Source organism: Erithacus rubecula (assembly GCF_903797595.1).
Source record: "Erithacus rubecula genome assembly, chromosome: W".
NCBI lineage: Eukaryota > Metazoa > Chordata > Aves > Passeriformes > Muscicapidae > Erithacus > Erithacus rubecula.
Genome location: NC_136690.1, coordinates 1,652,978 through 1,680,436, shown reverse-complemented (window position 1 = coordinate 1,680,436; position 27,459 = coordinate 1,652,978). Strand labels below are relative to the sequence as shown.

The window sequence follows — 27,459 nt, the reverse complement described above, 5'->3', positions numbered from 1 at the left end:
GCAGGGCATACCTTCATATACAGAAGGTGGCCCTTGTGCTCTGGGACAACTTACCATAATAGCCCCCAGTGTTAAAGAGGTGGTCAAAAAGAAAAGTAGAAAAATCAGATCCTCCACAGGACATCATTTTGAAAGTGACTGTGACAGTAACTTTCGCCCGTGGAACTCTGGCACGACAATTATCACAAGCATTTTTTTACCTCAGGTGAGCGCTTCATTTGCTCTGAAACAGTTAAATCAGTTGGGATGTTGGCTCAGTAAAGAAGTAAATGCCACATCAATTGCAATTAGTGACTTGCTGACAGATGAAGAAGCAGTGAAACATGCCACTTTACAAAACAGAGCAGCCCTTGATTTCCTTTTACTAGCTCATGGGCATGGCTGTGAAGATTTTCAAGGATTGTGCTGCATGAATTTTTCAGATCATTCTGTTTCCATTCATAAACAGTTGCAAAATTTAAAGGATTTAGCTAACCAAATTACTACAAGTGATCCAACCTGGCTAGACAGGTTGTTCGAAGGTTGGAGCTTTGCCTCTTGGCTAAAGGAACTCTGTAAAATAGGCTTGTTTATTCTATTAGTAATAGTTGTGTTGTTAGTGTTTTTACCCTGCATACTCCAGTGTATAAGAAAAATAATGACCAAGACAGTTTCTAATATTTTTGTTGTTCAACGAAATGGGGGAGATGTTGGTGAAGGAATAGCAAAGACTTATGAATGCCTAGCAAGTAGTTCTGAAACAATAGATGAAATAGAGATGTTAGCAGTATTTGACATAGATGCTGAAAATAGTTATGTTAAGGTTTGAGGCCTCTTCCTTTGTTTAGATAAAACCAAATACCACACATGCCAAAGAAGCAGCAGATATCCTGTCTCAAACCTGGCAGGAAAGATCTGAAGATAAGGGTAAAGCCATAAAACATGGTAATTTAGTTGTTCCTATAGGTTGCATGCAAATATTAGGAAATTAGTATATTGTATTAGATTGGTTATTGGAATTTAGAATATTCATTATGGAATAATACTTATTGTACTGCAAATGGAAAAGCTTCTCCTCTCTTCTCTCTGCTTCTGCCTCTTCTTCTTCTTCCTCTCTTCTCTCCCCGCTCCTCCTCTCCTCCGTTTCACTCTTATTACCTCTAATCTCTAACTTTTCTCTAAGCTCTCTCTTATACCCACACCCTATAATAAAATACAACCCTGAAGAACAGCAAATAATCATCTCCTGAGTCTGTCCAGTGACCGTCCAGAAAACCCCCGGTCCCACACCCTTCTGTTAAGTTTTGGTTCTGTCTGGTTGGAATTAAAGGTATAAAAGGAGGGTAATTTCTGCAATAAAGTGATCTTTGGATGCATAAGGGGGCCCGTGTCTCTTTGTTCCCCATTGCTACAGGAAGTCCATAATAATTCAAGAGCAACTTTCTCTTGTTAGCTTACAAAGAACAAAGGGGTATTTGATAAAGCCAAGTCAGAGACTACAGCAGATGCATTAAAATTAATTCATTTTTGTCCTTTAAGAAGCAGTATCCATGAATTATTCTTGAGGATGCATCTTCATAGTCTGTATTTTAAAACTATCCAGCACACAGACAACTAGATAAATACTCTCTTACTATACTGCATAAATGCAATAAAATAAAATTGCTGATCTGAAAACAAAACTGAATTCAGTATAGTGTTGATAAGCCTTCACTGATCTAAGATTTTACTGGCAATGGATATCTGTATTATAATACCTAATAGCAGAATCAAAAACATCAGAAATTGTGCTCATTTAGAATATCAAGTATAAACACTAAGTTATCAACAAGGGACTTACCACACCGAATGTCCTCTGATCCAGTTCTTCAGATTCTTCTGGTATTGGAACTGTTTCACTAGTTGCAGTAATATGAACTGGAATATCCAACAATGAAACTTTTTTATTTTTTTCTTTATTTTCAGATTTGAGTTCATTTGCCTAAGAACAAAACATGAAAATTTATCTGATAAGCAAACGTTAATTTTGGCTGAAATTATACTGTAATTAGGCAATCACTGCATTCTCTTCAATAACAAAAAGAAAGAAAAAAATCTGCCATGCATTGATAGTATCTTTTATTTTCTCTCTATGAGGAATACAGAAGGAGAACGGACAATTTTCTTGCACCACTTGCATTCTCGGTCCCACTAAGCTATAGATCTTTAAAAAGGTAATTTCCCATTTAATTTGCCTGTCCTTGTATTTACAAGTGGCAAAAATAAAACTTCACATGATGCAAAAGATTTCAATGAAATGACTGATCCAAAATATCCTTTTTAACTCAAAATCATTTGCAAAAACCTGGTGACCTTTTCTAGTGCTATATAAGAAAAAATAAACCGAGTTACCTTTTCTTCCTTTACTTCTTTTTCTTTCAGTGCGGATTCTTTTAATTTGTTTTCTCTCTTTTCTTTAATATTTTTTAATTCTTTCTTATCCTCTTTTTCTTTTTTGTCTCTTTTAAAATTCCTTTTATTTTCTTTTTCTCTTGTGTCTCTTTTTTCTACAGCTTCCATCTTTATACCAATATCTGGCTCAGGCTTTTCTTCATTTTCTTCTGCTTTTTTTTTTTTATGTGGACATTTCACTGAAACAATCTCATCCTGAAATACACAAGCATATATGTCACATCAAATGGAGTTTCTAACTACACAAGTTTTGCAACCATCAGATTAAAATGTACTTTTTTTCTGTGTATGATTTCTTTAGACTTAACACCTATCAAATGGAGCTGGATGCAGTTGCAAAACAAAATGAGGACTACTCGCTCATTTCCTTGATGTGACAGAAAACAATATTGATTGGGCAGGGGTAATGGGCATGTGTGAGAGATTAAATCCATTTAACTTTTGTATTACCAAAGAAATCTGCCCCTGTAAAAAGTAGTTAAGCTGCAAAGAGCTAAAAGCAATAAGGAATTAGACATCACAAGACTGAGCTGATTTTTCAGGGCATGGTGATGATAAAAGACTTCTGGTTAATTTTGTTCCAGTAACTTTTGTGTGACCACAAATTAAACAGTCACAGTCACAGGAGAAGGGAACAGAATTCCAACTTTTGCTTTTTCAGAGATGTTCTGAAGAATCTAGTGTTTTTTTCAGCTACCTTCGAAGTCACAAAATTAGGTGCAACATGGCCCCTAAACTTAATCTGTTGAGTTTTTTTTTTCTCTCTAGTGATTTGTGCTGTGATAAATTTAAACAAATGAACCAACAAAAACAGCCCTAAAGGAACACATCAGAAGTAATACAAACAACGTTGAGTAACCTATTAGAACAATATCTATACATATTAGAAAAATATCTGTTGAACAATAGTCAAACTTAACATCAGCAAGTCCATGGGCCCTGATAGGATGCACCCACGTGTGCTGAAGGAACTGGCAAACATCACTGCTAGGTCACTCGCAATCATCCTTAAAGGAGGACCCAGGGAACTACAGGCCATTCAGCTTCACCTCAATCCCTGGAAAAGTGATGGAGCACCTCACTCTGGAGGCCATGTCTATCCCCATGGATGACAAGAAGGTGATCAGGAGTAGTCAGCATGGATTCACCAAAAGGAAATCATTCTTGACCAACCTGATTGCCTTTTACAAAGGGACAACTGGCTGGATAGATGAGAGGAGTGGCTATTGCCCACCTGGAATTCAGAAAGGCTTTCAACACTGTCTCCTGTGACATCCTCATATCATAGTGGAGTGAGGCCGATTGAGAACTGGCTAAAAGTCAGGTCTCAGAGTGTTGTGATCAGTTGCAGTCTAGTTGGAGGCCTGTCACTAGTGGTGTCCCCTAAGATTCCATGCTGGGCTCAGTATTGTTTAACTTATTAATCAATGACTTAGATGAAGGGGTAGATGCCTTTTAGCAAGTTCACTGATGATACAAAGCTGGGAAGAGTGGCTGATACCTCAGAAGGCTGTGCAGCCCTTCAGAAGGACCTTGACAGGTTGGAGAGATGGGCAGGGAAGAACCTTCTGAAATTCAACAAGAGCAAATGCAGGGTCCTGCATCTGGGTAAGAATAACCCCAGGCACCAGTACAAGCTGGGGGTGACCTGCTAGAAAGCAGCTCTGCAGAGAAGGTCCTAGGGGACCTGGTGGACAACAAGCTGTCCATGAGCCAGCAGTGCCCTTGTGGCCAAGAAGGCCAACAGTATCCTGGGGTGCATCAGGAAGACCATTGCCAGCAGGTCAATGGAGGTGATCCTACCCCTCTATTCAGCCCTAGTGAGGTGTATCTGGACTGCCGTGTCCAGTTTTGGGCTCCTCAGTATGAGGGAAACATGGAACTCCTGAAGCGAATCCAGCAGAAGGCTACAAAAATTATTAGGGGACTGGAGCATCTCAGGAAAAAAAGCTAAGGGAGCTGGGTCTCTTCAGCCTGGAGGGGAAAGATCTGAAAGGGAATCTTATCACTATCCCCTTATCTGAAGGGAGGGTGTCAGAGGATGGAGCCAGGCTCTTCTTGGTGGTGCCAAGCAATAGGACAAGAGGCATGGGCAGAGACTGGTACACAGGAAGTTCCACCTGAACATGAGGAAACATGAAGAACTTTACTGTGAGGGTGACTGAGCATTGGAACAGATTATCCTGAGAGGGTGTGGAGTCTCCCTCTCTGGAGATATTCAAGAACTATCTTGACACAATCCTGAGTAACATACTCTAGGGAACCTGGCTTGAGCAGGGAGGTTGGACTAGATGACCTCCAGTGGTCCCTTCCAACCTGACCCATTCTGTGATAATGAAATCCCTGACATACACAGAAGCATTCATTTGCATGTCTCAAAATACTGTTTAATTATGCTGTACTTTCTAAACAATCCTGATTTTTTTCCTGAGCCTGAACAAAAGTTGCTACCTGAAGAATCATAATCAGTAGTAAAAATGGATTAGTCAGAAACATTAGTTTTATAGTTAGATTTTATAATAAAATTGCATTTTGAGAAGATAAAATGCTCAAGTCTTTATATGAATGATGTTTACCTCATTATACTCATCATCATTAGATTTTTCTGAGGGTGGTGATGAGTCACTTTTTATTTCTTCTTTAATTTTTGCAGCCTTTGTTGCTCTATTCTTCTTACTTCTTGCTTTCTTCCTCTTTGAATTGCCCTGAATGCAAATTAGCACCTTTATTATGTCAACTGACAAGTGTCTGCATCACAGTTGCAGAAAAAGATTTTGGTTTTTATGTTAAAGAAAGCATTCAATTAATTTGTTACCACTAATGACCACCACTTTTCTCAGGATTGGAGATTGAGCCTAATGCAACAGTAGAGAATATTTACAAATAAGGAAGAAAAAAACAATATTAAACTTGCAATACATTCCTTGAGTTAGTCTCTTATAATACAATTATCAATACAGAGAAAAATGACACAGAGTGGAACTAAGAATAAAACAAGTATCTGCTGACATTCCCATAGGTATATTGTCTCGCTACTGAATATTAAGCTTAACTTACTGCACCAGTAAGTCTTTGCACTTCTTTTCTTGAAAGGTCTTTATTCAGTAATTTAATGAGGTAATCTGCACGGGTCTGCAACTGCTTTGCCTGCGGTTTCTTATCTGGGTCATCAGGTAAAATCTGAGGAGAGCAATGGTAGCATCAACTACAAGTATGCATTATCAAATTAGGAAGCTGCTAGTGTGGAGCAGTGGGAACAGAAAAAGCTGAATTAAAAAAATAAGTAAAAAACCAATCCACTCCAACTATACCTGACCAATATGCAGGCAACTTCAAGGAATGGACAACTTAAACATTTTATTTTTCCTCAAACACACGACTAATGTAGTCTTGAAAATATTCTCACAAAATTTACAGTCAACTCAAGAAACTAGCCTTAGATTTGTTTCCACTCTCATAGTTTATCCAAAAAATTCAGAGCTCCTGTACCACTGTCACCCACAGATCTCCTAGTTCTGCCATGTGCTTCTAATTGCATTAACTTATTACCACAGGATATGCAGAAGTCAAAAAAAAAAAAAAATGTTTTCATAAAGCAAACAATTAATGGAAGGCAGGGGCAGGATATCATTAAAAAGATTTATATACAACCCTGGCTCCTCAAATCCCAAAGCTACAGGTTGGCAGTACCATTGTGTTTGTTTCACTCCAGTATTTCCCTAAATGCTTCTCATTACTCCTAAGAAGCCATTGCACTAGTTCTAATCTGACAAATACAGCAATTCTCATGTTGCAAATGAAAGTCAGTTTCAAATGAAGAAATCAGTGATAGGGAAACCAAACCAAAATCCCCAAACAGACTTCCCTCCAAAAGATCAATAATAAAATTACAGAATTCATAGAATTATTTAGGTTGGAAAAGACCTCTGAGATCATTGAGTCCAACCTTTAAGCAAGCTTCACCTTGTCAACTAGACCATGGCACTAAGTTCCACATCCAGTCATTTCTTGAACACCTCTGAGGGATGGTGACTCCAACACCTCCCTGGGCAGTGCATTCCAATGTTTAACAACTGTTTCCATTAAGAAATTTCTCCTGATGTCCAACTATAATCTCCCCTGGCACAACTTGAGGCAATGTCCTCTTGTCCTGTCACAAGTTGCCTGGGAAAAGAGGCTGACCCTCACCATGCTACATCCTCCTTTTAGATAGTTTAGAGAGTGATAAGGTCTGCCCTGAGCCTCTTCTCCAGGTTAAACAACCCCAGTTCCCTCAGTCGCTCCTTAAATTACTTACTCTCTAGACCCTTCAGCAGCTACATTACCCTTCTCTGGACACACTCCAGCACCTCAGTGTCTTTCTTGTAGTGAGGGGCCCAAAACTGAACACAGAATTCGAGGTATGGCCTCACCAGTGCTAAGTACAGGGGGATGATTGCTTCCCTGGTCCTGTTTCCCGCACTATTTCTGATACAAGCCAGGATACCATTGGCATTCTTGGCCACCTGTGCACACGCTGGCTGATGTTCAGCTGGCTGACAACCAGAAGCCCCAGGGCCTTTTCTGCTGGGCAGCTTTCCAGCCACTCTTCCTCAAGCCTGTAGCACTGCAGAGGGTTGTTGTGACTCAAGTGCAGGGCCCAGTAATTGGCCTTGTTGAACTGAATTGATCTTGGCCCATTGATCCAGCCTGTTCAAATCTCTCTACAGAGCCTTCCTACCCTCCAGCAGATCAACACTTGCGCCCAACTTAGCGCCATCTGAGAACTTACTGAGGGTGCCCTCAATCCCCTCATCCAGATCATCAATAAAGATATTAAACAGGACTGGGCCAAATACTGATCTCTGGGCATGGCCATCCAGCCAGTTCTTAACCCATCAAGTGCACCTGTCCAAGCTGCAGCTGACAGCTTTTCCAGGAGAATGCTGTGAGAGATAGTATCAAAGGCTTTGCTGAAGTCCAAGCAGACATATCCACAGCGTTTTCTTAATCCACTAGGTGGGTTGCCTTGACATAAAAGGAGATCAGGCATGTTAGGCAGGACCTACATTTCCTAAACCCATGGTAGCTGGGCCTGATTCCTTGGTTGTCCAGTATCTGCTATGTGATCACACTCAAGATGATCTGCTCCATAACCTTGCTGGATACCGAGGTCAGGCTGACAGGCCTGTACTTCCCTGGATGCTCCTTCCAGCCTTTCTTATAGATGGCATCACGTTGGTCAACCTCCAGTCATCTGGGACCTCCCCAGTCAGCCAGAACTGATGACTGTAGATGAGCATCTTAGTGAGTTTTTCCGCCAGCTCCCTCAGTACCCTTGGATGAATCTCATCTGGCCCCATAGACTTGTGAGTGTCTAAGTGGCACAGCAGCTCACTAATTACCTCCTCCTGGATTACAGGGGGGCTATTCTGCTCCTCATCCTTGTCTATCAGCTCAGGGGGCCAGTTGTTCTCAGGATAACTGGTCTTACTGTAAGACAGGCAAAGAAGGAATTAACTACCTCTGCCTTTTCCTCATCCTTGGTGACAGTGTTCCCCCCTGCATCCAATAAGAAATGGAGATTCTCCCTGGCCCTCCTTTTGTTTTTAATGTATTTGTAAAAACGTTTTTAATTATCTTTCACAGCAGTGGCCAGGTTGAATTCTAGCTGAGCTTTTGCCTTTCTAATTTTCTCTCTACATGACCTAACAACATCCTTGTACTGTTCCTGATTTGCCTGCCCCTTCCTCCAAGTGTGGAATTAATTCAAATTAACACAACTAGAGCATTTAAACTAGGGAAGCAAAAGATGGGAGAATTCAAGTGATAGAAACACAAATACGTAGAAATACAGACACATAGCAGACTCTAAGAAGGTATATTTCAACTGAATACACAAAATATTAAAACCTAATAATTTACCAAAATGATAAAAATAAGTACAACTGACCTAACTTCTGGGCAATTTCAGCTATCATAAAATAAACTCTTTCGATAACTGGTCTTATTAACATTATTACCTAAACAAAAAACTCCTTGATAAAATTTTGCAGATGACATACCTTCTGTGTCAAACTGAGATCAGGATCCATTTTTATCATTTCCCAGCTGCCATAGCCATATTCATAAATACCTATTAACAGATTGGAATCATCTTCCTTACCCCAATCTATATCAAAATGAGCTGCCTTGGTGTGGCATGGGATGACATATCTAGTAGAAATAAATTAGAAATATAAATAAGCAAACTTCTCAAACTTAGTAAGGGATAGAAGAACATGCCACATATCACTGAGATCCTGGTATAATTAGCAAGTAATTCACATAACTATCAGGCTTTCTTACAATTTCTATAAAACATTTATTCAAATCAGTACCAAAACATGTTTTAAAGGAGATCAAGATTAAGATATAAAAAACAGTAATCTATCTGTGGCCATGGACTGAGTCAGAACTGGTTAACCATGAAGATAAGCTTAAAATATTACTCAAGTGTAACTAACTGAATAAGCAGATAATCTAGGGACAATGAAACACAAGGTAGTAAGCTAAAATGTTCATAGGTCAACAACTACCAACAATTAACATCTGCTCCATTTTGACAAATACTGCATTCTCTCAGGCAGAGGTGACACAAAGCAGTTCCTCAACAAGTCTAATTTCTAGCCTGGAATAATTAAGAGTAATTGAACCCAGTCCCCAATGAATACAGTTCAGAAGCCAAAGCAAACACTGGCTTCTAAGGAGAGGGAAGAAAGAATAAAGAAAGAATGTGGAGCAGATTTCTGCTGCCAGTTCTTAGAGGTAATGGAGTGGCATGGGTGTCCCACTGTACTCAGTCTGGATTGATTAAATATATTCATAAAAGCCTTGAATAACTTTCTACATTTTGGGTTCCCTTAGGAAAAAAAAGATACCTTTTCCTTTCTTCTGGATCTGCGGGAATGGATTTGTGCAACGGTGCCAACTCTTCTTCATGAGAAATAACTAGCTTTGCATTCACCTGCACTCCCGATATTCGAAATGTTGGGCCTTTAACTTTCCCAAATCTACCTCCTTAAAATAAAGGAACAAATTATGAAAATATTTACCTTTTATGTGTATCTTATAGACAAATGTAGAGAAAAAAGAAAGTTTGATGCTATAGCAGCAGACATTCAATTATAGGAAATGAATTTTTCTTAACCAAATGCCTTAATTAAACTCTAGAACCTCAAGGTCTTCCAGTCAATAGTAGCAGATTAATTTTAAATTTCATGGTAAAGCAAAACCATATTGCATTCTACTATGACAACTCACTCAGGGAAAGGGGGAAGAAAAACAAAACCAAAAAGTGTTCTTACTAAAATTGTTTTTTCTAAATCACCTAGCATGCTAACATTTTGTTAATGTTTTCCCCTAAGATAATTGTTTTGTTATAATCAGAGAGCAAGAATCATCCATATCTCTTTGACACGTTTTATTCCTCTCCCCCACCCCCAAACACACTTTACCTGCTCTTTCTTGGCCAAAGGAATTGTCCTTTAAAGCCTTAATGCATCCATTATGTACAAGTTCTCCCAGACGTCTAAGGTCTATCTCAGATTTATCAACTAGCTCAGCATCTCTAGCTATAGCATCTAACCTGGAAGAAAACAAATATGTTTTTACAGCTCTAAAACTTTAGTATTATGAATGACTCCTTCTGACTTTGAAACTAAATAAGTGATACTGTAAATTATCATTCATCCACACTTGTTATACTGTGTAAAATTTTAATCCATGCAGTTAAAAGCAGCTAAAGAAAAGAATACAGAAACTATTAAAAAAGGGTATTTTGCATAAAGGACTATACAACAGGAAATATAAAGGATCCTATCTATGCAGTTTTGAGTTACATTTCAACACATTCTTTTAAATAGAAAAGGTACTATTATTAAGTCTATGGTTTTATTCACTTATCAAACAAAAAAAACTGAATGACTGTCAGTAATGTAGAATTAACAGAATAGTAGGTTAAGTATCAAGAAAAAGCAAGCAGTCTTGCAAAATGTAAAGATTTGTCAAACTGGCTGTCTACATACATACCATATATGATGAAAGGAAAAAATAATTTAAATTCATGTCATAGTACAGGCAAAAGATTAGGCACACTATTTCTTCTTCAACCTAAGGTTTCTTGATATAGTGTTTAATTTTAATGGAAACAAGATACCAAGTTGCTATACAAATATAAGCAAATTAGTTTACCTTTCAAGTGGGCCACCAAATTTCTTGTAACTCTTTATAAACCTAATAAGAGAAAATAATTTTGCAGTTTAAAAAAATGTATGCTTAACTACATTGGTTTAAAAAATGTATGTGTAAAGTCTTAGTACAAGGCTATGTGGACAATGCAAATAAAATAAGAACTAGAGAGACTAGGATGGCTTACTATATGAAGACAACCCACATTTAAAACCAGAGCTCAATTTGTTTTAATAAATGATATAAATAAAACAACAGAAGATACAATTTATTTCAAAAGTTACTTTACTAATTAATTTCACAACACAAAGAATTCAGCAACGTGATGTGTATAATAATAAAAATCAAATGTGGATTTATAGTAAATTGCAAATTCAGATATTATGTTAGGTCTCTCATAATAAAGAGAATCTAGCTGCAATTTTAAGGTGATTTTAAGACTTAGGAAAACATAACATGAAAGATAAAGGAATGCAAGCACAAGAATACCCCTGACAAAAGCAGCAAATCGTTATATATTAGATAAAATGAAAAGGAAAAAAGGCTCTCAAAGGTCATTTATATAATCAAAAATATTTTATAAGTTGTACAGTATTTTAGAGAAAAATTAATACTTAAATTACAGAAGCAAAGTAGCATTTCACAAAACAAAGTAAAGCAAAACAATTTCTACTCCGCCCAAAGAAGTATTTTTAGCATCGAATATTCTGGGACCAGCTGTACAGATTCACTTATGTACTGGGTTTTGCTGAGATAAAGTTAATTGTTTTCAGAGCACCGTATCTGCTAGTATGTTTTCGATTTGTGACCAAAGCAGTGTTGATAACATGCTAATGTTTCAGCTCTTGCTTAACAGCGTTTTCACAGCATCAAGGCCTTTGTTGCTTCTCACACCACCCCACTAGTGACTAGGCTGGGGGTGCACAACAAGTTGAGAGGGGACACAGCTGGGACAGTTGACCCCAAGTGACCAAAGGGATATTCCAGACCATATGGTGTCATGCTCTCAGCAATAAAAACTGTGTAGAAGAAGGGAGAGAGGATGTTTGGTGTTATGGTATCTGTCTTCCCAAGAAACTGTTGCACATGGTGAAGCCCTGCTTTCCAGGAAACAGATAAATGCTTGCTAGTGGGAAGTGGTGAATGAATTCCTAGTTTTGCTTTTCTTGTGCATGTGGCTTTTGCTTTCCCCATTAAAATGTCTTTATCTCAACCTACAAATTTTATCATTTTTACTCTTCTGATTCTCTCCCCAGTCCCTCTGGAGGAGACTGAGCAAGCAGCTGTGTGGTGCTTAGCTGCCTACCAAGGTTAGACTACAACAACTTAACAAAATAATTGGGGTTTTTTTGTTTTAAAATGCATCATATGACATTAACACAATTACAATGGCAAGAAATTTAAAAAAACAAAACTCACTGAACCTTTTTGTGGAACATTTTTTGAACTCAAGTTATTCCTCACCAAAATAGGTTCAAATTCTGCACATAACAGTTCCTTATGTCAGCACCCCAAACTACTCAAGAGTAAAGACTCAAATGCCTACAATAAAAAATTTTAACTAAATAAAAGCAAAAGACTAATTTCCAAATTTTCAAACTCTAAAATGACAAAAAAAAAGTTTTATCCCTTTAAACATGCATGTCCCCCCACATCTTACCGCCTAATCTCTGCATCACTAAATCCTTTAATATTTTCTCGAGGAATAGTTCGCGGTCTTCCACGTTTTTTTGGTCGTTTTCTTTCTGAGATTGAGTCACTATCAGATCCAGAATATCTTCTCCTCCTACTGCATTTCCCTTCACTTCCATTAAAGCTGATCTGGAATTTCAGATGAAGTAGTTCAAAGCTACATCACTAAACGTTTTATCAATATGTTATCTAGCCTGGGGTGTGTGTGAGTGCCACACATGAAAACCACCCAACCCAAAAGTACAAGTCAAAACAACTGCAATAAAAAACCCAAATAATAACAACGACAAAATTAGTTAGTCAGTCAAAACCCAGAGATACCTGTTTTGCACAGTTTCTCATCCTTGGCAGCATATATATTTCTTCAAGCTCTTTTTGTCTTTCCTCTTCTTCTATTCTTCGCCGCTGGACTTCTGGAATGATTTCTTCCCAGTTTCTTAAATTTTGTTCTGGTTCCAACTCAATGTCATCTTCATCCATATTTGAAAAGTTAGCCACCTTAGATATTGGAAGATAAGTATTTTTACCAAATCAATACATGTTTTTACTTATACAAAGAGCCAGTAATTAATATATTAGGAAAACAGTTCAGAATGACACATTTTATTTATTTGTATATACACAAAATGTACACATATAAAATAGTTCATGGAGGACTGTCACTAATGAAAATATTTTCAAAAATGAAACACACACACTGCATACAACATGGCTGAATATAAAGATAAAAATATTTTCTTCTTTTATAAGTTGAGTACTATAAAAACACTATGAAATGCATACCCGATAGCTGTGATTTTTGTTTAAATTTCTTCAAAACAGAGAACAAATCTAATTGTATATCAGAGTTAATATGAAAGTATAATAATGTAAAACTTAACATTAATAAACTGTAGAAATCATAGTATATTGCAAATTAATGATTAGCATAAAAATTATTTACTACTCTACTGATCTAAAGAAGTCCTGCCCTGATTGAAACAAAACCAAACCAAACTTAAACAACAAAAAGACCCACAAAAACAAAGAAAAAACACCCCAACCAACAAAAGTATCCCACCATCCACAATTTGACTCACTCAATATTTGAAGTATTAATCAGTCAAGCATATCTAGCATTCATGTTCACATGGGGGCTGAAAGAACTTTCTAAAATTCATCAGCTAAGAAATCCAGATTTCATTCTTTGTTTTCAGAAGTACTACAACTGCTTAACAGCATAAAGCATTAAATTAAAAACAGCTCTCCCCAGTATGCTAACAATTAAATCAAGGGCTAAGGTATTTGTAAATATCTTTCTTATTTCGTTAGCAAAATATATTATGTATTTTATATGCTTGCACTAGCAGTAATTACACTGCTATATTGGTTTTGCACAGCCTGTTGTTTGGATTTTTTTTGGGGGGGGGGGGGGGCACAGAGGTGACTTCTGTGAGAAGCTGCTGGAAGCTTGCACCATGTCCAGCAGAGCCAATCCCTGATGGCTCTGAAGATGGACATGCTGCTGGCCAAAGCTGGGCCAGTTAGAGAGGTTGGTAACACCTCTGTGATAACATATTTAAGAAGAAAATCAAAACAAAGAGCACTGACTTTTTCCATCTAGTCAGAGAAGAGGAGGAGGTAAGAACATGTGAGGAAAAACAATATGGAGACACCAAAGTCAGTAGAGAAAGAAGGGGGAGGAGGTGCTCCAGGCACCGAAGCCGAGATCCCTCTATAGGCTGTGGTGAGGACCATGGTGAAGCAGGCTGTCCCTCTGCAGCCCATGGGGATCCACAGGGGATGCAGAGATCCACACACAGCCCATAAGGGAGGTGCCCATGCTGGAGGGAGTGGAGGCCTGGAGGAGGCTGTGGTCCAGTGAAAGACCCAGTGGAGCGAGGGGACTCCCGCTTCCAGGCTGGAGAAGCCTGTCCTTGGAGGACTGCACCCCGTGAAAAGAGAGACCCACATTGCAGCAGTTTTGCGAGGACTGTCTGTCCATGGGGGGAATTCATGTTGAAGCAGTTTTGTCAGGACTGCTACTCATGAGAGTGGACCCATGCAGGAGAAGTTCATGGAAAACTGTCTCCCATGGGATGGACCCCATGGTCTCACAGGGGAAGGACTCCTCTCCCGGAGTAGTGGAAGAAAATTTTGGTGATGAACTGACCAAAACCCCCACGTCCTTTCTCCCTGCACTGTTGGTGGGAAGGAGGGAGGGGGTGGGGGAAAAAAAGGTGTTATAAGGGCTTATTTTACTTCTCATTTTCCTCCTCTGATTCTGTTAGCAATAAATTCACTTCACAACCTTAAGTTGAGCCTGTTTTTCCCTTGAAGTGTTTTCTCCTGCTCCTTATCTCAACTCATGAATCCTTCATTAATTTTTTTTCCCTCCTCTACCCAGCTGTGGCAGAGTAGGGTGAGCAAGCGACTCTTGTGGATGCCTGACATTGGGCCAGTGTCAAACCACAACACCTGTATAGGTGAATAGACATTGCATGCCAAAGAGCTAACTTACTGTTTCACACATTTCACAGAATCACAGAATATGCTTTTAGAAGGGACCCACAGGGACCAAAGTACAACTCCTGGCTCTGCACAGAACACCCCAAGAGTCACACCATGTGCCTGACCATTGTCCAAACACTTCTTGAACTCCAACAGACTTGGTGCTGTGATCACTTCCCTGGGGAGCCTGTTCCAGTGCCCAACCACCCTCTGAGCGAAGAACCTTTTTCTTATTCCCAACCTAAGCCTCCTCTGACAGCTCCATGCTGTTTCCTCAAGTCCTGTCACTGGTCACCAGGGAGATCAATGCCTGCCCCTCCATGTCCCTTTGTGATGATGTTGAAGACTGCAATGAAGTCTCCCCTCAGTCTCCTCCAGGCTGAACAAGAGAAGTGACCTCAGCCACTCCTCATAAGGCTTCCCCTTCAAGGCCTTTTACCATCCTTGTGGCCCTCCTTTGGATGCTCTCTAATAGCTTAATGTCTTTTTAATATCGTGGCACCCAAAACTGCACACAATACTCAAAGTGAGGCCATAGCAGTGCAGAGCAGAGTGGGACAATCACATCCCTTGCCTGGTTGGCAATGTTGGGTCTGATTCCCTCCAAGACAAGGTTTGCCTTCCTGGCTGCCAGGGCACTGCTGACTCATATTCAACTTGCTGTCAACCAGGACACCCAGATCACTTTCCATGGTGCTGCTTTCCAGCCTCTCATCCCTCAGTCTGTCCATACATCCAGTGTTGCTCCATCCCAAGTGAAGAATCTGGCACTTGCCCTTGTTAAACTTCATAGGATTGATGATTGCCCTCTCTGAAGGGCCTCTCTGCCTTTGAGGGGGTCAACATCTCTTCCCAATTTTGTGTCATCTTCAAATTTACTTAGTATCCCTTCAAGTCCTGTATTCAAGTCATTTATGAAGATGTTGAAGAGCACAGAGCCTAAGATGGAGCCCTGTGGAACCCCACTAGTGACAGGTTGCCAGTCTGATGTCACCCCATTCGCTATAACCCTTTTTGCCCAACCCATAAGCCAGTTGCTCACCCATTACATGATGTGTGAATGATGCAAGAATGAAAGAAAGATAAACTGATTGAGAAGAGCAAAAAATAGCATTAATAAAGGAAAGTATAATTAAGGAAAGAGGGAGGGAACAGAGCAATACCTTGAACTGTGAAAGCAACTCATCTCCTACAGTCAGTGGACCTGGTTCATTTTCTCGAGTTTCAGCCCTCTTCAGGATTTCATCTATATCCATTTCCTGAAACAGAAGTTTCTCTTTACAACAAAACAATTCACATTTTTCTCTGTCCATCAAGTGTAGATGCACTGTTCCATTTACCTGAGGCTCCTCTTCTTCCCCTTCAGGTTCTTTAAAAAGTTCCTCAGCACCGAACTTCAAAATTGCTGATAACTCTTCCTTATTAAAAGGTGTTGAGCTGAAATACAGAAAGTTTCAGATAAACACTTTATCATACTGAACTGTTTCAATTTACTATAACCATGAGTCAAATTTCCTTTTGTCTTAAATAAAAACTAGTTTTAATATGTAAAAAAAATAAATTACATGGACAATATACTTTGCAGTCTTTACTTACATAACTCCTTACCACATATTTTTTGCCTTTTATTAACCAAGTGAAATTACTTGCATTTTTACTCAGTCAGGTATACTTAAGCAAAAGGTAATATGAAAGAATAAACAAATATACCTGGAGGGAGTAGAGCCTGTATGTAGTACAGTTTTCCCTGTAGTGTCCATTCTCTGAATTACTAAATGATCTAACACCATCTTTTTCTTGGCTCTTTCAAGAATATCTTCTTCTACTGATGCTTTTGTGACTAGTCGATAAATATTAACCTACACATATTACAAAAAAGGTTTTATTTACCTGCTCACAAATTACCCATGAAAAAATACTCAGATGAAGTTAACAAAAAACCCTTGAGCAACAACAGGGAGAAATATTAGCCATGATTACAAATTTTCTAAATCTTATTGAATTTGTATTGCATATATGACACCAGTCAATCATGCTTTCACAGTCTCTATAGAAATTATATTAAAAACAATTCTTAGACCTCTCCTCTTTAAACTTCTATGATTAAGCACAAGTGTGGCCACAAGGAAATGTGTTATGTCTGATTACTCTTTGAAGTATTCTTCAAGAAAGAAACCCAATGAGAACTTCAAAGTATTAAACAAAGCAAAATGGATGTGCCTGAAGTACAGCAGTTACTTTCTAGAATGATACAATGCCAATGAACGTGGGACACATCTGCAACTTTTCTACCCATCCATATACTACAGCTGCTGTGCTATCTCTCTGTATATAGATTAAAAAAACCCAAAACAACAAACATTTAAAAGGCAAATCATGAACATCAACATTTTTAGATATTTTTAGCAAATATTAGTTATTCTCAAAATACATGAGAACGGTGATGGGCCAGACAGACAGCTTATGGCTAACATAATGATTTCCTCCTTCAGGTTTGGTACTTAAGACAAGCACATGTACCTGTTTCTTCTGTCCAATCCTATGAGCTCTAGCCTGTGCCTGCAGATCATTCTGTGGATTCCAATCAGAATCAAATATAACTACAGTGTCAGCAGATGCTAAGTTTATACCTAATCCTCCAGCTCTAGTAGACAGCAAAAAGCAGAAGTCCTGAAATTATAAAAGAAGAAATATCTTTATATATATTAGCTATAATATACCTCAAAGAACCAATATGACACTTCTTTATATGCTCTGTGGAGCAGACTATGAACTAATATATTTCTTTAAGTATATAATTTGTTAGACTTGTAATACAAGAAGTTGTTTGTCAGGTCTAGAGCCAGCGGATTGCTATTTGAATAGAATAGACTAGACTATTTCAGTTGGAAGAGACTGACAATGATGATCCAGTCCAACTGCCTGACCACTTCAGGGCTGACCAGAAGTTAAAGCATGTTATTATGGGTATTGTCCAAATGCCTCTTGAACACTGACAGGCTTGGGGCATCCACCACCTCTCTAGGAAGCCTGTTCCAGTGTCTGACCATCCTCTCAGTAAACAAATGCTTCCTACTGTCAAGTTTGAACCTGCCCTGTCCAGGTTTGAACCACTCCCATGCATCATGTCAACTGGATGCCAGGGAGAAGAGCTCAGCACCTCCCTCTCCACTTCTCCTCCCGAGGAAGCTGTAGAGAGCCATGAGGTTACCCTTCAGCTTCCTTTTCTCCAAACTAGACAAACCCAGTATCCTCAGCTGCTTCTCACAGGACATTCCTTCCAGCCCTTTCACCAGCTTGGTTGCCCTTCTCTGGATGCATTCAAGGACTTTCACATCCTTCCTAAGTTGTGGGGCCCACAACTTCACACAGTGAAGGCCACACCAGCACTGAATACAGCAGGATCATAATCTCTTTTGACCACCTGGTTCTACTGTGTTTGATGTCCCCCCAGATGGGGTTTGCCCTCTTCGCTGCCAGGGCTCACTGCTGACTTATACTGAGCCTGCTGCTGACCAGCATCCCCAGATCCCTTTCTGCAGGGCTGCTTTCCAGACACTCCCCTCCAAATCTATACTTGTGCCCAGCATGACTGTCCCAGGTAAAGGATCTGGCACTTGGACTTGTTAAATTTAATGCCATTGATGGTTGCCCGGTGCTCTAACCTATCTAGATCCTTCTGCAAGGCCTATTGTCCCTCAAGAGAGCCCACAGCCCCTCTCAGTTTGGTATCATCAGCAAACTTGCTAATGGTGCATTCAACTCCTGCATCCAGATCTTGATAAAAATACTGAACAGGACTGAGTGGCTTTAGAATTGAAACCTGAGGAATACTGCTAGTGAATAGTCACCAGGCAGATGTAGCTCTCACTACAAACCTTTGAGCTTTGCCCTTCCATCAGTACACCATGAACCTGCTCATCCCACAGTTGGAGAACTTGTCCAGAGGGACAGTATCAATGGCCTTAGTAAAATCACAAAAATCACATCCACTGCCTGCCTTTCATCCACTAGGCAAGTGACATTTATCATAGAAAGATATCAAATTAGTTAAACAGGACTTTCCCTTTGTGAACCCACATTGACTGTGCCTGATGACTGCATTGTTCTTTAAATGCCTTTCAATAGCACACAGTATAATCTCCATATTTTTTCCAGGTACTGAGGCTAGACTAACAACACATCTGTAGTTCCCTGGGTTTTCTCTCATGCTGTTTGTTCCAGTTTAAATAATTTTTCCATTATCATGCTAACAGAGCCTGCTGGGTTACACCCAGGATCTTTTTGACAACTCTGGACAAAGGGGTAGGTGGGAGCTGGCTTCCGGGAGGGGCTACTCATGTTTCTGGCAAACTCGGAGGGAGAGGACCCCCGTGTGCAGCACACGTGGTGAGAACGCAAGAGAGCCAGACCCTCTGAGATCACCTGCCCTACATCTCCCCCGCTCCAGCCTCCTACCTCTGAGGACACAGCTGATCACCGGGACACAAACGGTGAGCGAGGAGCCTCCTCCCACCTGAGACACAGCACAGCCGCTGCAGCCCCCGCCCCTCCTGCTCTCGCCTGCTCTCCGCAGCTGTGCGGGCGCTGTCCCGTCTGCAGCACTGGGACCGAGTGCAGAGAGAGTGTGCCTGCAGCTAAAGAAAGGACTGGAACCAAGTTATCTGTTCTGTTTTGTTGGCAATTTTAATAACTGCTGTTGTTGTTGCTTGTACGGTTAGATATATTAGTGTAATATATAATATAATGTAATTCGTGTAAAGTTGTAAATTAATGTCGAATAAGCAATGTCTGTATGAGTAAAGTAATAAAAAACTTAAAAACCAAGAGCTGCAGGAGGAACAGGGATTGCTTAATCGCAACACTGTAACTGCCAACAAAAGCTGAAGAGCTAAAGTTAACAAGACAATAGACCTAGCCGTGGTGGAGATGGCTGTGTCCAGGGAACACCCAAAAGATAAGAGCCCGATAAGCACCCACAATTAAGATAACCAGAGCCATCAAGAAAAATACATCTGAATGCCCGTCTCCAGCAAACCAAAATCTGCAAGTTACATCTCAATTCCACCTTCCTATAAACATGAACTTGCCTTCATCAAAATTCATCATCTCCCAGGGTATGGTTTTGTCCAGCCCAACGCGGTGAAAGAAAAATACATTAATATGCTGAACGACAAGAGAAGACAAAGACCTCTGCTCCGGGCAAGGAAAAACTATAAAAACTGGACTAACTAAAGCGGGTTTGTGAACATTTGGGGATTCAGAGCGATAGAGTTCGAATCATTGTGTGTTCACCCGATGCCGACCCTGGGCTCAGCATTGTCCTTTTTGATTGTGGCTATCGAGGACTGTGTTTCGGTTGCAAAATAAATATCACTTATTTTAATCATATTTAATTCGGCTTGATCTCATTTTTATCTATAACATTAGTAAAAAAGCTGTTACTCCTACCCCCTTACCTCTGCCTCAAGAGTAATTGATTCAAACAATTATAATACTTGGAGGGAGTGGAATTAAATTCTCTATTTCAAAGAGAAGCTTCTGCCTTTATTGGCAGACACCTGTCCTTCAAACCAGGACACCGTTTTTGCAAATTGGAATATCATTGTCTAGCTTCCAGTCAGCAGGGACCTCCCCAGACTCCTAAGACCTTTGGCAGATGATCAAGAGCCGTCCTGCTATAACATCGTCTAGCTCATTTAGTACTCTGGGATGAATCCCATCAGGCCATGTGGACTGATGAACATTCATCTGAAACAGCTGGTCCCTCACAATTTCAGTGTCCACAAATGGAAAGTCACCGTTTCCACACTCATGGTCCTCTGACTCAATGGACCAGGCACCCTAAGGTCTATAAGTATTATTAAAGACTGAGGCTAAAACCACATTGAATGCCTCCACTTTTTCTTCATTTCTATTAGTCAGGTGATCACCTTCATCTTCAAGTATCAGTCCACTGTTTTCTTTAGACCAGCTAGTATGTTTATCGGCAGTTAAGCACCACGCAGACACACAATCACTTCTCGACCACACCCCCAGTGGGACAGCAGAAGAAGAAAAGAAGGCTGAAAGCAGAGAAAGTTGGGGGTCAAGATAAAAACTGTTTAATAAGCAAAAGAGGAGTGGAAAGAAAGAAAACAGAACAAGTGATGCAAATGCAATCTCTCAACACCTTCCCATAGGCAGGACTGATGCCCAGCCAATTCCCAGGCAAAAGATGGCTAATCTCCCTAAACCCCTTCCTTTAATTTTTTTATTGCTGAGCATGATGTTATATGGCATTGTAGTATATGTTATAAAATAATTCGTGAGAGGAATGTTACATTTGTCTTTACAAATAAGTTGTAGATCTGTTGGTAGATAAAGTTAGCACCTAGAGATAAAAGCAACTATGGGAGGGATTACACTGATTGATGAATGGAAAAAGAGATTTGCCTTTACAAACAAACTGTTGGTTTTCTTGTAAATGAAATTGGGTAACAGAAGATGAAAGAAGCAACAGGGGTGGAAATATGAATTCTACAAGAATTAAAAATTAAAAGGGAGGGTTATACATTAGAAGGGAATCTCAGGTGTCAGGCGTTCCGGGAAGTCTGTGCCTCTCAAGTACCTCAGCCAATGGGGAAAGAGAGAGGGAAAAGCAGCTGGGAAATTAGGATAAAAGCGGAGGCTGTGTCCTCCAAAAATTAGAGAGATCCCAGGGGAATGCCCCATGGCCTCTCCCTTTATTCAAATAAAGCAAAAAGGACTCCTCTGTCTCCTTTTTGGACATGAACCTCTGGTGTTTGTGGATTAAATTTCTTTACATTCGTGTTAGCTTGTAATTAATGTGAAATAAATCATGTTTGTATAAATAAAGAAAATAATAAGGAAATTTTAGAACATAAATTGCAGAGGGAGGAACAGGGATTGCCTCAGGAGAATTGCAACACTGCACCAGTCAACAAAAGCCAAAGAACCTAAATTAGGAAGTTAATAGAAATGCCTCCAGCAGAGATGGCTCTCTCAGAAACTATCTAGGGAACACCCAGGTGATGAACACTTGAGAAGTATTGCTAATCAAAGTATCTCAAAGTATCTCTAATCAAGATAAGGGAGTCATAAGGGAGTCCTCAGGGAAAACTACATCTCCATACCTGGTTCCCAGTAATCCAAAAATCTGCATTCACCGAAATTCATGCTTCCCAGAAATGGTTTTGTCCAGCCCAAGGCAGAGAAAGAAGGCTACATGAATATGGCAAAACTTCGAAAGACCTCTGCTCCAGGCTAGAGACTACATTTGTGAATATTGGGGGATCCGATGTGATAGTGGTATGATCAGAGTGTGTTCACCCAGCACGGATCCCAGGCTCAGAGTTGTCCTTTTTGATTGTGGTTATGAAGGACCGCATTTCAGTCGCAAAATAAAAATCGCTTATTTTAATCATACTTAATTCGGCTTGATCTTTTTATTATTTATAACAGCATGGAATATCTCTAGTTAGTTCAGGCCATCTGCCTGGTTATGTCCCCTCCTAACTTCTTGTGCACCACTCAACCTATTGACTGAAAGAGCAGAGTGAGAAACAGAGAAGGCCTTGATACTATGTAAACAATGTTCAGCAACAGCTAGCACACTGGTGTGTTATTAGCATTGTTTCCACCACAAATCTAAAACACAGCACTATATGAGCTGCTATGAAGAAAATTAACTCCAGTCCAGCCAGACCTTGTATAAGTATAAACAAACTGATATCAACTTCTCTTGCAAACAGGTATCAGCTTCTCCATGGTTTAAAGGAAGCAGCACTCTAGAAGATGAACTAAAGCCAATTGGGAAGAAAAAAAACCAAGCAAAACACTGCCAAAAAATACACCACCACCCCTTATTGTTAAAACCTCATGTGTACCCAAGTCCATCTGTTTTTTGTAAAGAAAACTAAAGTGTTCTGCTGAGGTCAGTGCTCTTCGCTATATTCATAAAGAATATGAAAATGACTGACAAAGTTTGCAGATGATATGGAGTTATTCAGGGTCAACTACAAAGGACTACAGGAGGATCTTATGAGAAAGGAAAAAAAAAAACTATATTAAACTAAAGACAAATAGGAAATAAATTTGAGTTTCAGGTACAGTCAAAGCTAATAGAGGCCATTACTGCTAAGGAATGAGTCCTTGGAGTTGTAAATATTTCCATAAATACTTTAGCTCAGCATTAACAAAAAAAAAAGCATGAAATTTATTATTAGGAAAGAAATAAAGAATAAAACAGGTAACAATTTTATTGCTGCACAACTCCATAGTTTGTCTTCATTCTTGAATATCATGTGAAATTTGGACTCACTTCATCTTAAAAACTGTACAGTTCAAGGATTCCAGAAAAAACCAAATATGTCTGTACTAGAAATGTAAACAGAAGTAACTTCTGTATTTAAAAAAATTTCTGAAGTTCATGTTATGAAATTAAGTCCTTCCTCCTCAACCATAGCAGAAACATAAATTCAACAGCAACTGACAAATGCTGTCTCTATTACTGAAAAATCCTGTCAGTATAGGACAAAAGACCTAAGATTATCATAGGTATGGAATGGCTTCCATAATAGGAAACCTAAATAAACCAGAAATCTTAAGTGGTACACAAACAATGGTTAGAAATCAGTTCTTCACTTTCTTCCACAATGAGAAAATAAGAGGCAAAAAATGAAGATAACAGAAGCCAGATTTAAAGTTATTAAAGATATTTTTTCTTTATGCAAGGATATAAACAACTTAATCCTGCCCATTGCTTAAGTAGCTATTTGATATCAAAAACTTGTGTTAAAGTTCAGTGCTCCAATAAAAACTGAAGGATTAAGTCCTACACGACAAATTAAATTCTTCAGTTTCTAAACAGCACTTAAAATTACTTTGTTAAAGAGCACTGACAAAAATAAAAAAATATAACTATGTAGTTATATTAATTATTAACACCATTTTCATAAATTCTGTATTTCCTATTGAACGTCTTCTTCACTTTTAAAGCTTTTTTTGTTGGTTGGTTTGTTGGTTTTGTGGAATTTTTTTTGTTGCATGGGTTGTAAACCTTATAGTCTCTGCAATAGCAATGGAATTTACACCTAATACATCCCTTACTTTATTCTATCTTCGGTTTTTGTGCGACATTTGTTATATTTCCTAGAAGAAAAAAAAAAAACAACAACCACCCACTTATACCATACCTCTGAGCCTTCTGCATTAAAATGATCCAAAGCTTGTTTCCTCAATTCCCCTTTTATTGATCCATCAAGTCTCTGAAGAGATTGAATGATACAGTTAAAAAGGAGCTCCTACTATAGTCTATCCGGAGCAACTTGAATTCTCAATTGCCGAACCAATTGGGGGGGGGGGGGGAAATAAGAATAATGTTACACTTCAAATTAATAATTTTAATTTATAAATACTATTAGACATATAGTAATTGCAAGTCTTTTACTGTACAGAAAATTTAAACTTTCATAAATCTTTCTACAAAAAGGACAGTTTTTAAAAGATAAAATGGTAAAAAACAAGGCTTCTTGACTACTACCAGCAAAATTCTTACCTGAAAGGGAAACTGACGATACTTCAAATACTCTGCTAGGATGTCTAGCATCCTCACCATCTGAGAGAAAATCAGTACTCTGTTGCCACGTTCTCGTAGACGAATCAGTAGCTTGTCAAGAAGGATTAGTTTTCCACTGCTACGTATTAAATGCTACAAGACAAGAAAGCGTGTATCGCAAAGGAAGTTCACCTCAACACTAACATACACTGCAGATGGTTAGACATTCATTAACTGAACATGAAAGTTGTATAAGCATTTAGTCAGTCCTGATCTTATAAAAAATCATTCTAAAAGCTTTAAGTGCTCTAACTGAAATGAACAGGGGTACCGACTAGCATGTTTTTCAAATAAATGCATTTCTCAGCTCCAGTTCATAAAACAGCATCTTAACATTTCATTAAAAACGTTAAGCAAATATACCATGCTATGAGTTAGAGCAGTTACAGTGTAGACTCAAACTCTCTCCCACCAAATAAACAAGGCTACCTGACTCTTAGCACCACTTGTTCCCCACTTTCTGTCTTTTAAACATTGCTACTTGGTCATCTAAGTATTTTTAAACAATGCCTAATCATTCAAGTTTTTCTGGCAAGATAAAAGTGAGAGGAATCCTGTTAATAGAAGTCAAAATGCTTTAGCTGGGTTACGATGTTCAACCTTCCCAGCTCCAGTTGAAACAACTAGAACAGAAACTCAGGTGGCATGCTGAATTTAATGTTGAAATCATTAGTCATCTAGCTGAAGAGGCTCAGGATAGAATTTTGGGGAATAAAAAATTGGGAGTTAGGTGCTTTTATTCTTTATGCCAGAAATGAGAAGGATGCATCATTCATAATGAGAGCTAACAAAGCTTATTCAGATGAGCCAAGGAAATAATTGTTGCAAGTATGCAATTATTAGCAACAGTCGCTGAATGGTTCTGATGACATTAATTATAAATTTAAGTAGTTAGAGTATGCCAAGTTGCAAACATCCTTTAGCTTTGATAAGCATTTTATAATATAAAATAGCTTGTGCAGTGACAACTTGTGATTTCAATCAAGTAGTTTTGAGAAAGCTTCTACATTATAAACCTCAAAGTTTAGAGAAAAAAAACCCTTGATCTTTCAAAACATTTATGGTGTTATAAACTGCATCAATTATAATAGTCTTTGTTGCTGTGGTTCTCAACAGTTTTAGTACAAAGATTAGTCAACCTTTACAAAAAACCCAAACTATAAACCCACAACACAATCACAGACTATCTTTGGTAGTGATGTTATAATTGCTTTCATTTATAACAACAAAACAACTAGACTAAGCTTAAAGAAATTCAGCAGATTACTTTCTGCTATCAAATGGATTGTTGGTGTACCACTGCCAGTCACATACATTTGCATTTATATTCAATTTATCTGTTTTTTTAACCGCTTTATTTTATTCTGGGTTTAAAATAGGTCTTCAGCTTATTTAGTTTGAAAATGCAGACTATTTAAAACAATTTCCTTTTTATTTTGATCATAATTCAAGCCAAGGATATTTTATTTAGTATTGACCTCTCTGTTATTCAGTTCCAGTTAAGAAACAAACAGAAAGGTAATCAATTCACTTACCTGTAAAACCCAGGATGCACATTTGATAGAGAACTTGATCTTTCTTAACATAATTTAATAAGAACAAATAAATTGACAGAAAACTATAAAATTATTGCATGCATATTAGACAGTTAAAATCACTTTTTTTTTTAAGGTATTACCTGTAAGGCTTCCTGTTTATTATAGAATTCATTATCATCTGGTGGTTTGATTAGGTAGCAATGGTTACAGCACTTCTTGAGTTCCATCATAATGTTCAAAAAGCCTGAGGTACTGCCTTTTGAACCTTTACTCAGGGCTTTATAATTCCTGGTTAAAATCCACCTATGATACAGAATGTGACAATCAAAGTAATTTCTAACCATTTGTGGAAATATGAAGGATGTAAGCTCTCAAAATATCAGTTAAAATTGCATTATGAAAACTATTACACTATAGTAATTTTTATATAGAGATGTCATAAAAATAGCAGGAATTAAAAAGTGTCATTACTTACTTGTAATATTGCTTCTGCAATGCACTCATTTCCATCCTCAAAATTTGTTCAACCTTAGCAGGCAAAGACTTTTCTACATCTTTTTTAACTCTTCTGAGTAAAAATGGTTCAAGTTCTTTGTGAAGACTTGCATAACCAAACTCTCTCCCTTTGCCATGCTCATCTTCAAAATCTTCCCAGGAAGAAAACCTTCAACATAGAAAGAATAAAGGTAAAATAATGACATACCATGAACACAGACACACAAACACCATAAATATACCATGTGCACAAACACAAATGGACTTCCTCACTACTCCCATCTGTTTTATTAAATAAGTTTCTGAATTTGCATCTCACAAGAAGTTCCAAATATTTTGTCTGTAAATAGGAGAATGGAAATTAACAAACTTTTGGAGAATGAAAATTCAAAACAAACTCCTGAATTTTAATTTCTCCAGTGAAAGCACTTTTACTTTTCTGCATGGAAACACAGGTAGAAGGATATAGAAATTCAATTATATTTCTCAAGAGTAGCATGAAAAAAATAGTTGTATAGCTGGAGGAAGTGAAAGAGAATAGACCACATACCTTTTGCAGCTTGTATGGACTAGCTGAAATGTGATTATCCTCTGGTATGTGCTAACAGACTAAGAGAATGCACTTTGTGATCAAATGAAGAACAGGTGCCAGACAACAAACTTAGTGGCTTTGTTTGTAAGGTTCTGAAGAAGTCAATGCAATGCATAGCACTGAAATTAATTTGAGCTACGTTTTGTATTTATAAGACATTTGAAAGGAAGATGTGCTCTTATTTATTCCAAATATAAACAAAGGTCAGTATAGAATGTCAGCATAGTAAACCTATTCTATGCAAATTATAAGGGCAAATTGGCTGCCTGAATCATAGAATCATGGAATGTCCTCAGTTGGAAGAGACCCACAAAGATCATCAAAGTCCAACTCCTGGCCTTGCACAGGATTACCCCAAGAATAACACCATATGCCTGAATGAATTACTGGATGTT

The 27,459-nt window shown here is 38.5% G+C and overlaps 1 protein-coding gene and 1 long non-coding RNA gene across 5 annotated transcripts in view; one reads left to right on the top strand and one right to left on the bottom strand.

Moving 5' to 3' along the window:
- Positions 1-27,459, top strand: part of LOC306814068 — a 1,017,233-nt gene that overhangs the window by 884,167 nt on the left and 105,607 nt on the right. The window lies entirely within an intron of this gene.
- Positions 1-27,459, bottom strand: part of LOC306814052 (chromodomain-helicase-DNA-binding protein 1-like) — an 88,731-nt gene that overhangs the window by 17,961 nt on the left and 43,311 nt on the right. For 3 of the 4 annotated variants that reach the window (XM_079329752.1, XM_079329750.1, XM_079329751.1), the window contains 18 exons: positions 26,453-26,641; positions 26,118-26,280; positions 24,380-24,532; positions 24,018-24,089; positions 17,341-17,490; positions 16,531-16,679; positions 16,161-16,257; positions 15,984-16,079; positions 12,652-12,828; positions 12,299-12,459; positions 10,642-10,683; positions 9,906-10,036; positions 9,330-9,468; positions 8,475-8,625; positions 5,488-5,610; positions 5,007-5,135; positions 2,371-2,625; positions 1,820-1,960 (listed from right to left, as the gene is read on the bottom strand). In XM_079329752.1, coding sequence (XP_079185878.1) covers positions 1,820-1,960; positions 2,371-2,625; positions 5,007-5,135; positions 5,488-5,610; positions 8,475-8,625; positions 9,330-9,468; positions 9,906-10,036; positions 10,642-10,683; positions 12,299-12,459; positions 12,652-12,828; positions 15,984-16,079; positions 16,161-16,257; positions 16,531-16,679; positions 17,341-17,490; positions 24,018-24,089; positions 24,380-24,532; positions 26,118-26,280; positions 26,453-26,641 — 2,518 coding nt within the window. The remainder of the gene's footprint in view (positions 1-1,819; positions 1,961-2,370; positions 2,626-5,006; positions 5,136-5,487; positions 5,611-8,474; positions 8,626-9,329; positions 9,469-9,905; positions 10,037-10,641; positions 10,684-12,298; positions 12,460-12,651; positions 12,829-15,983; positions 16,080-16,160; positions 16,258-16,530; positions 16,680-17,340; positions 17,491-24,017; positions 24,090-24,379; positions 24,533-26,117; positions 26,281-26,452; positions 26,642-27,459) is intronic. The other variant, XM_079329753.1, reaches the window with a different exon arrangement.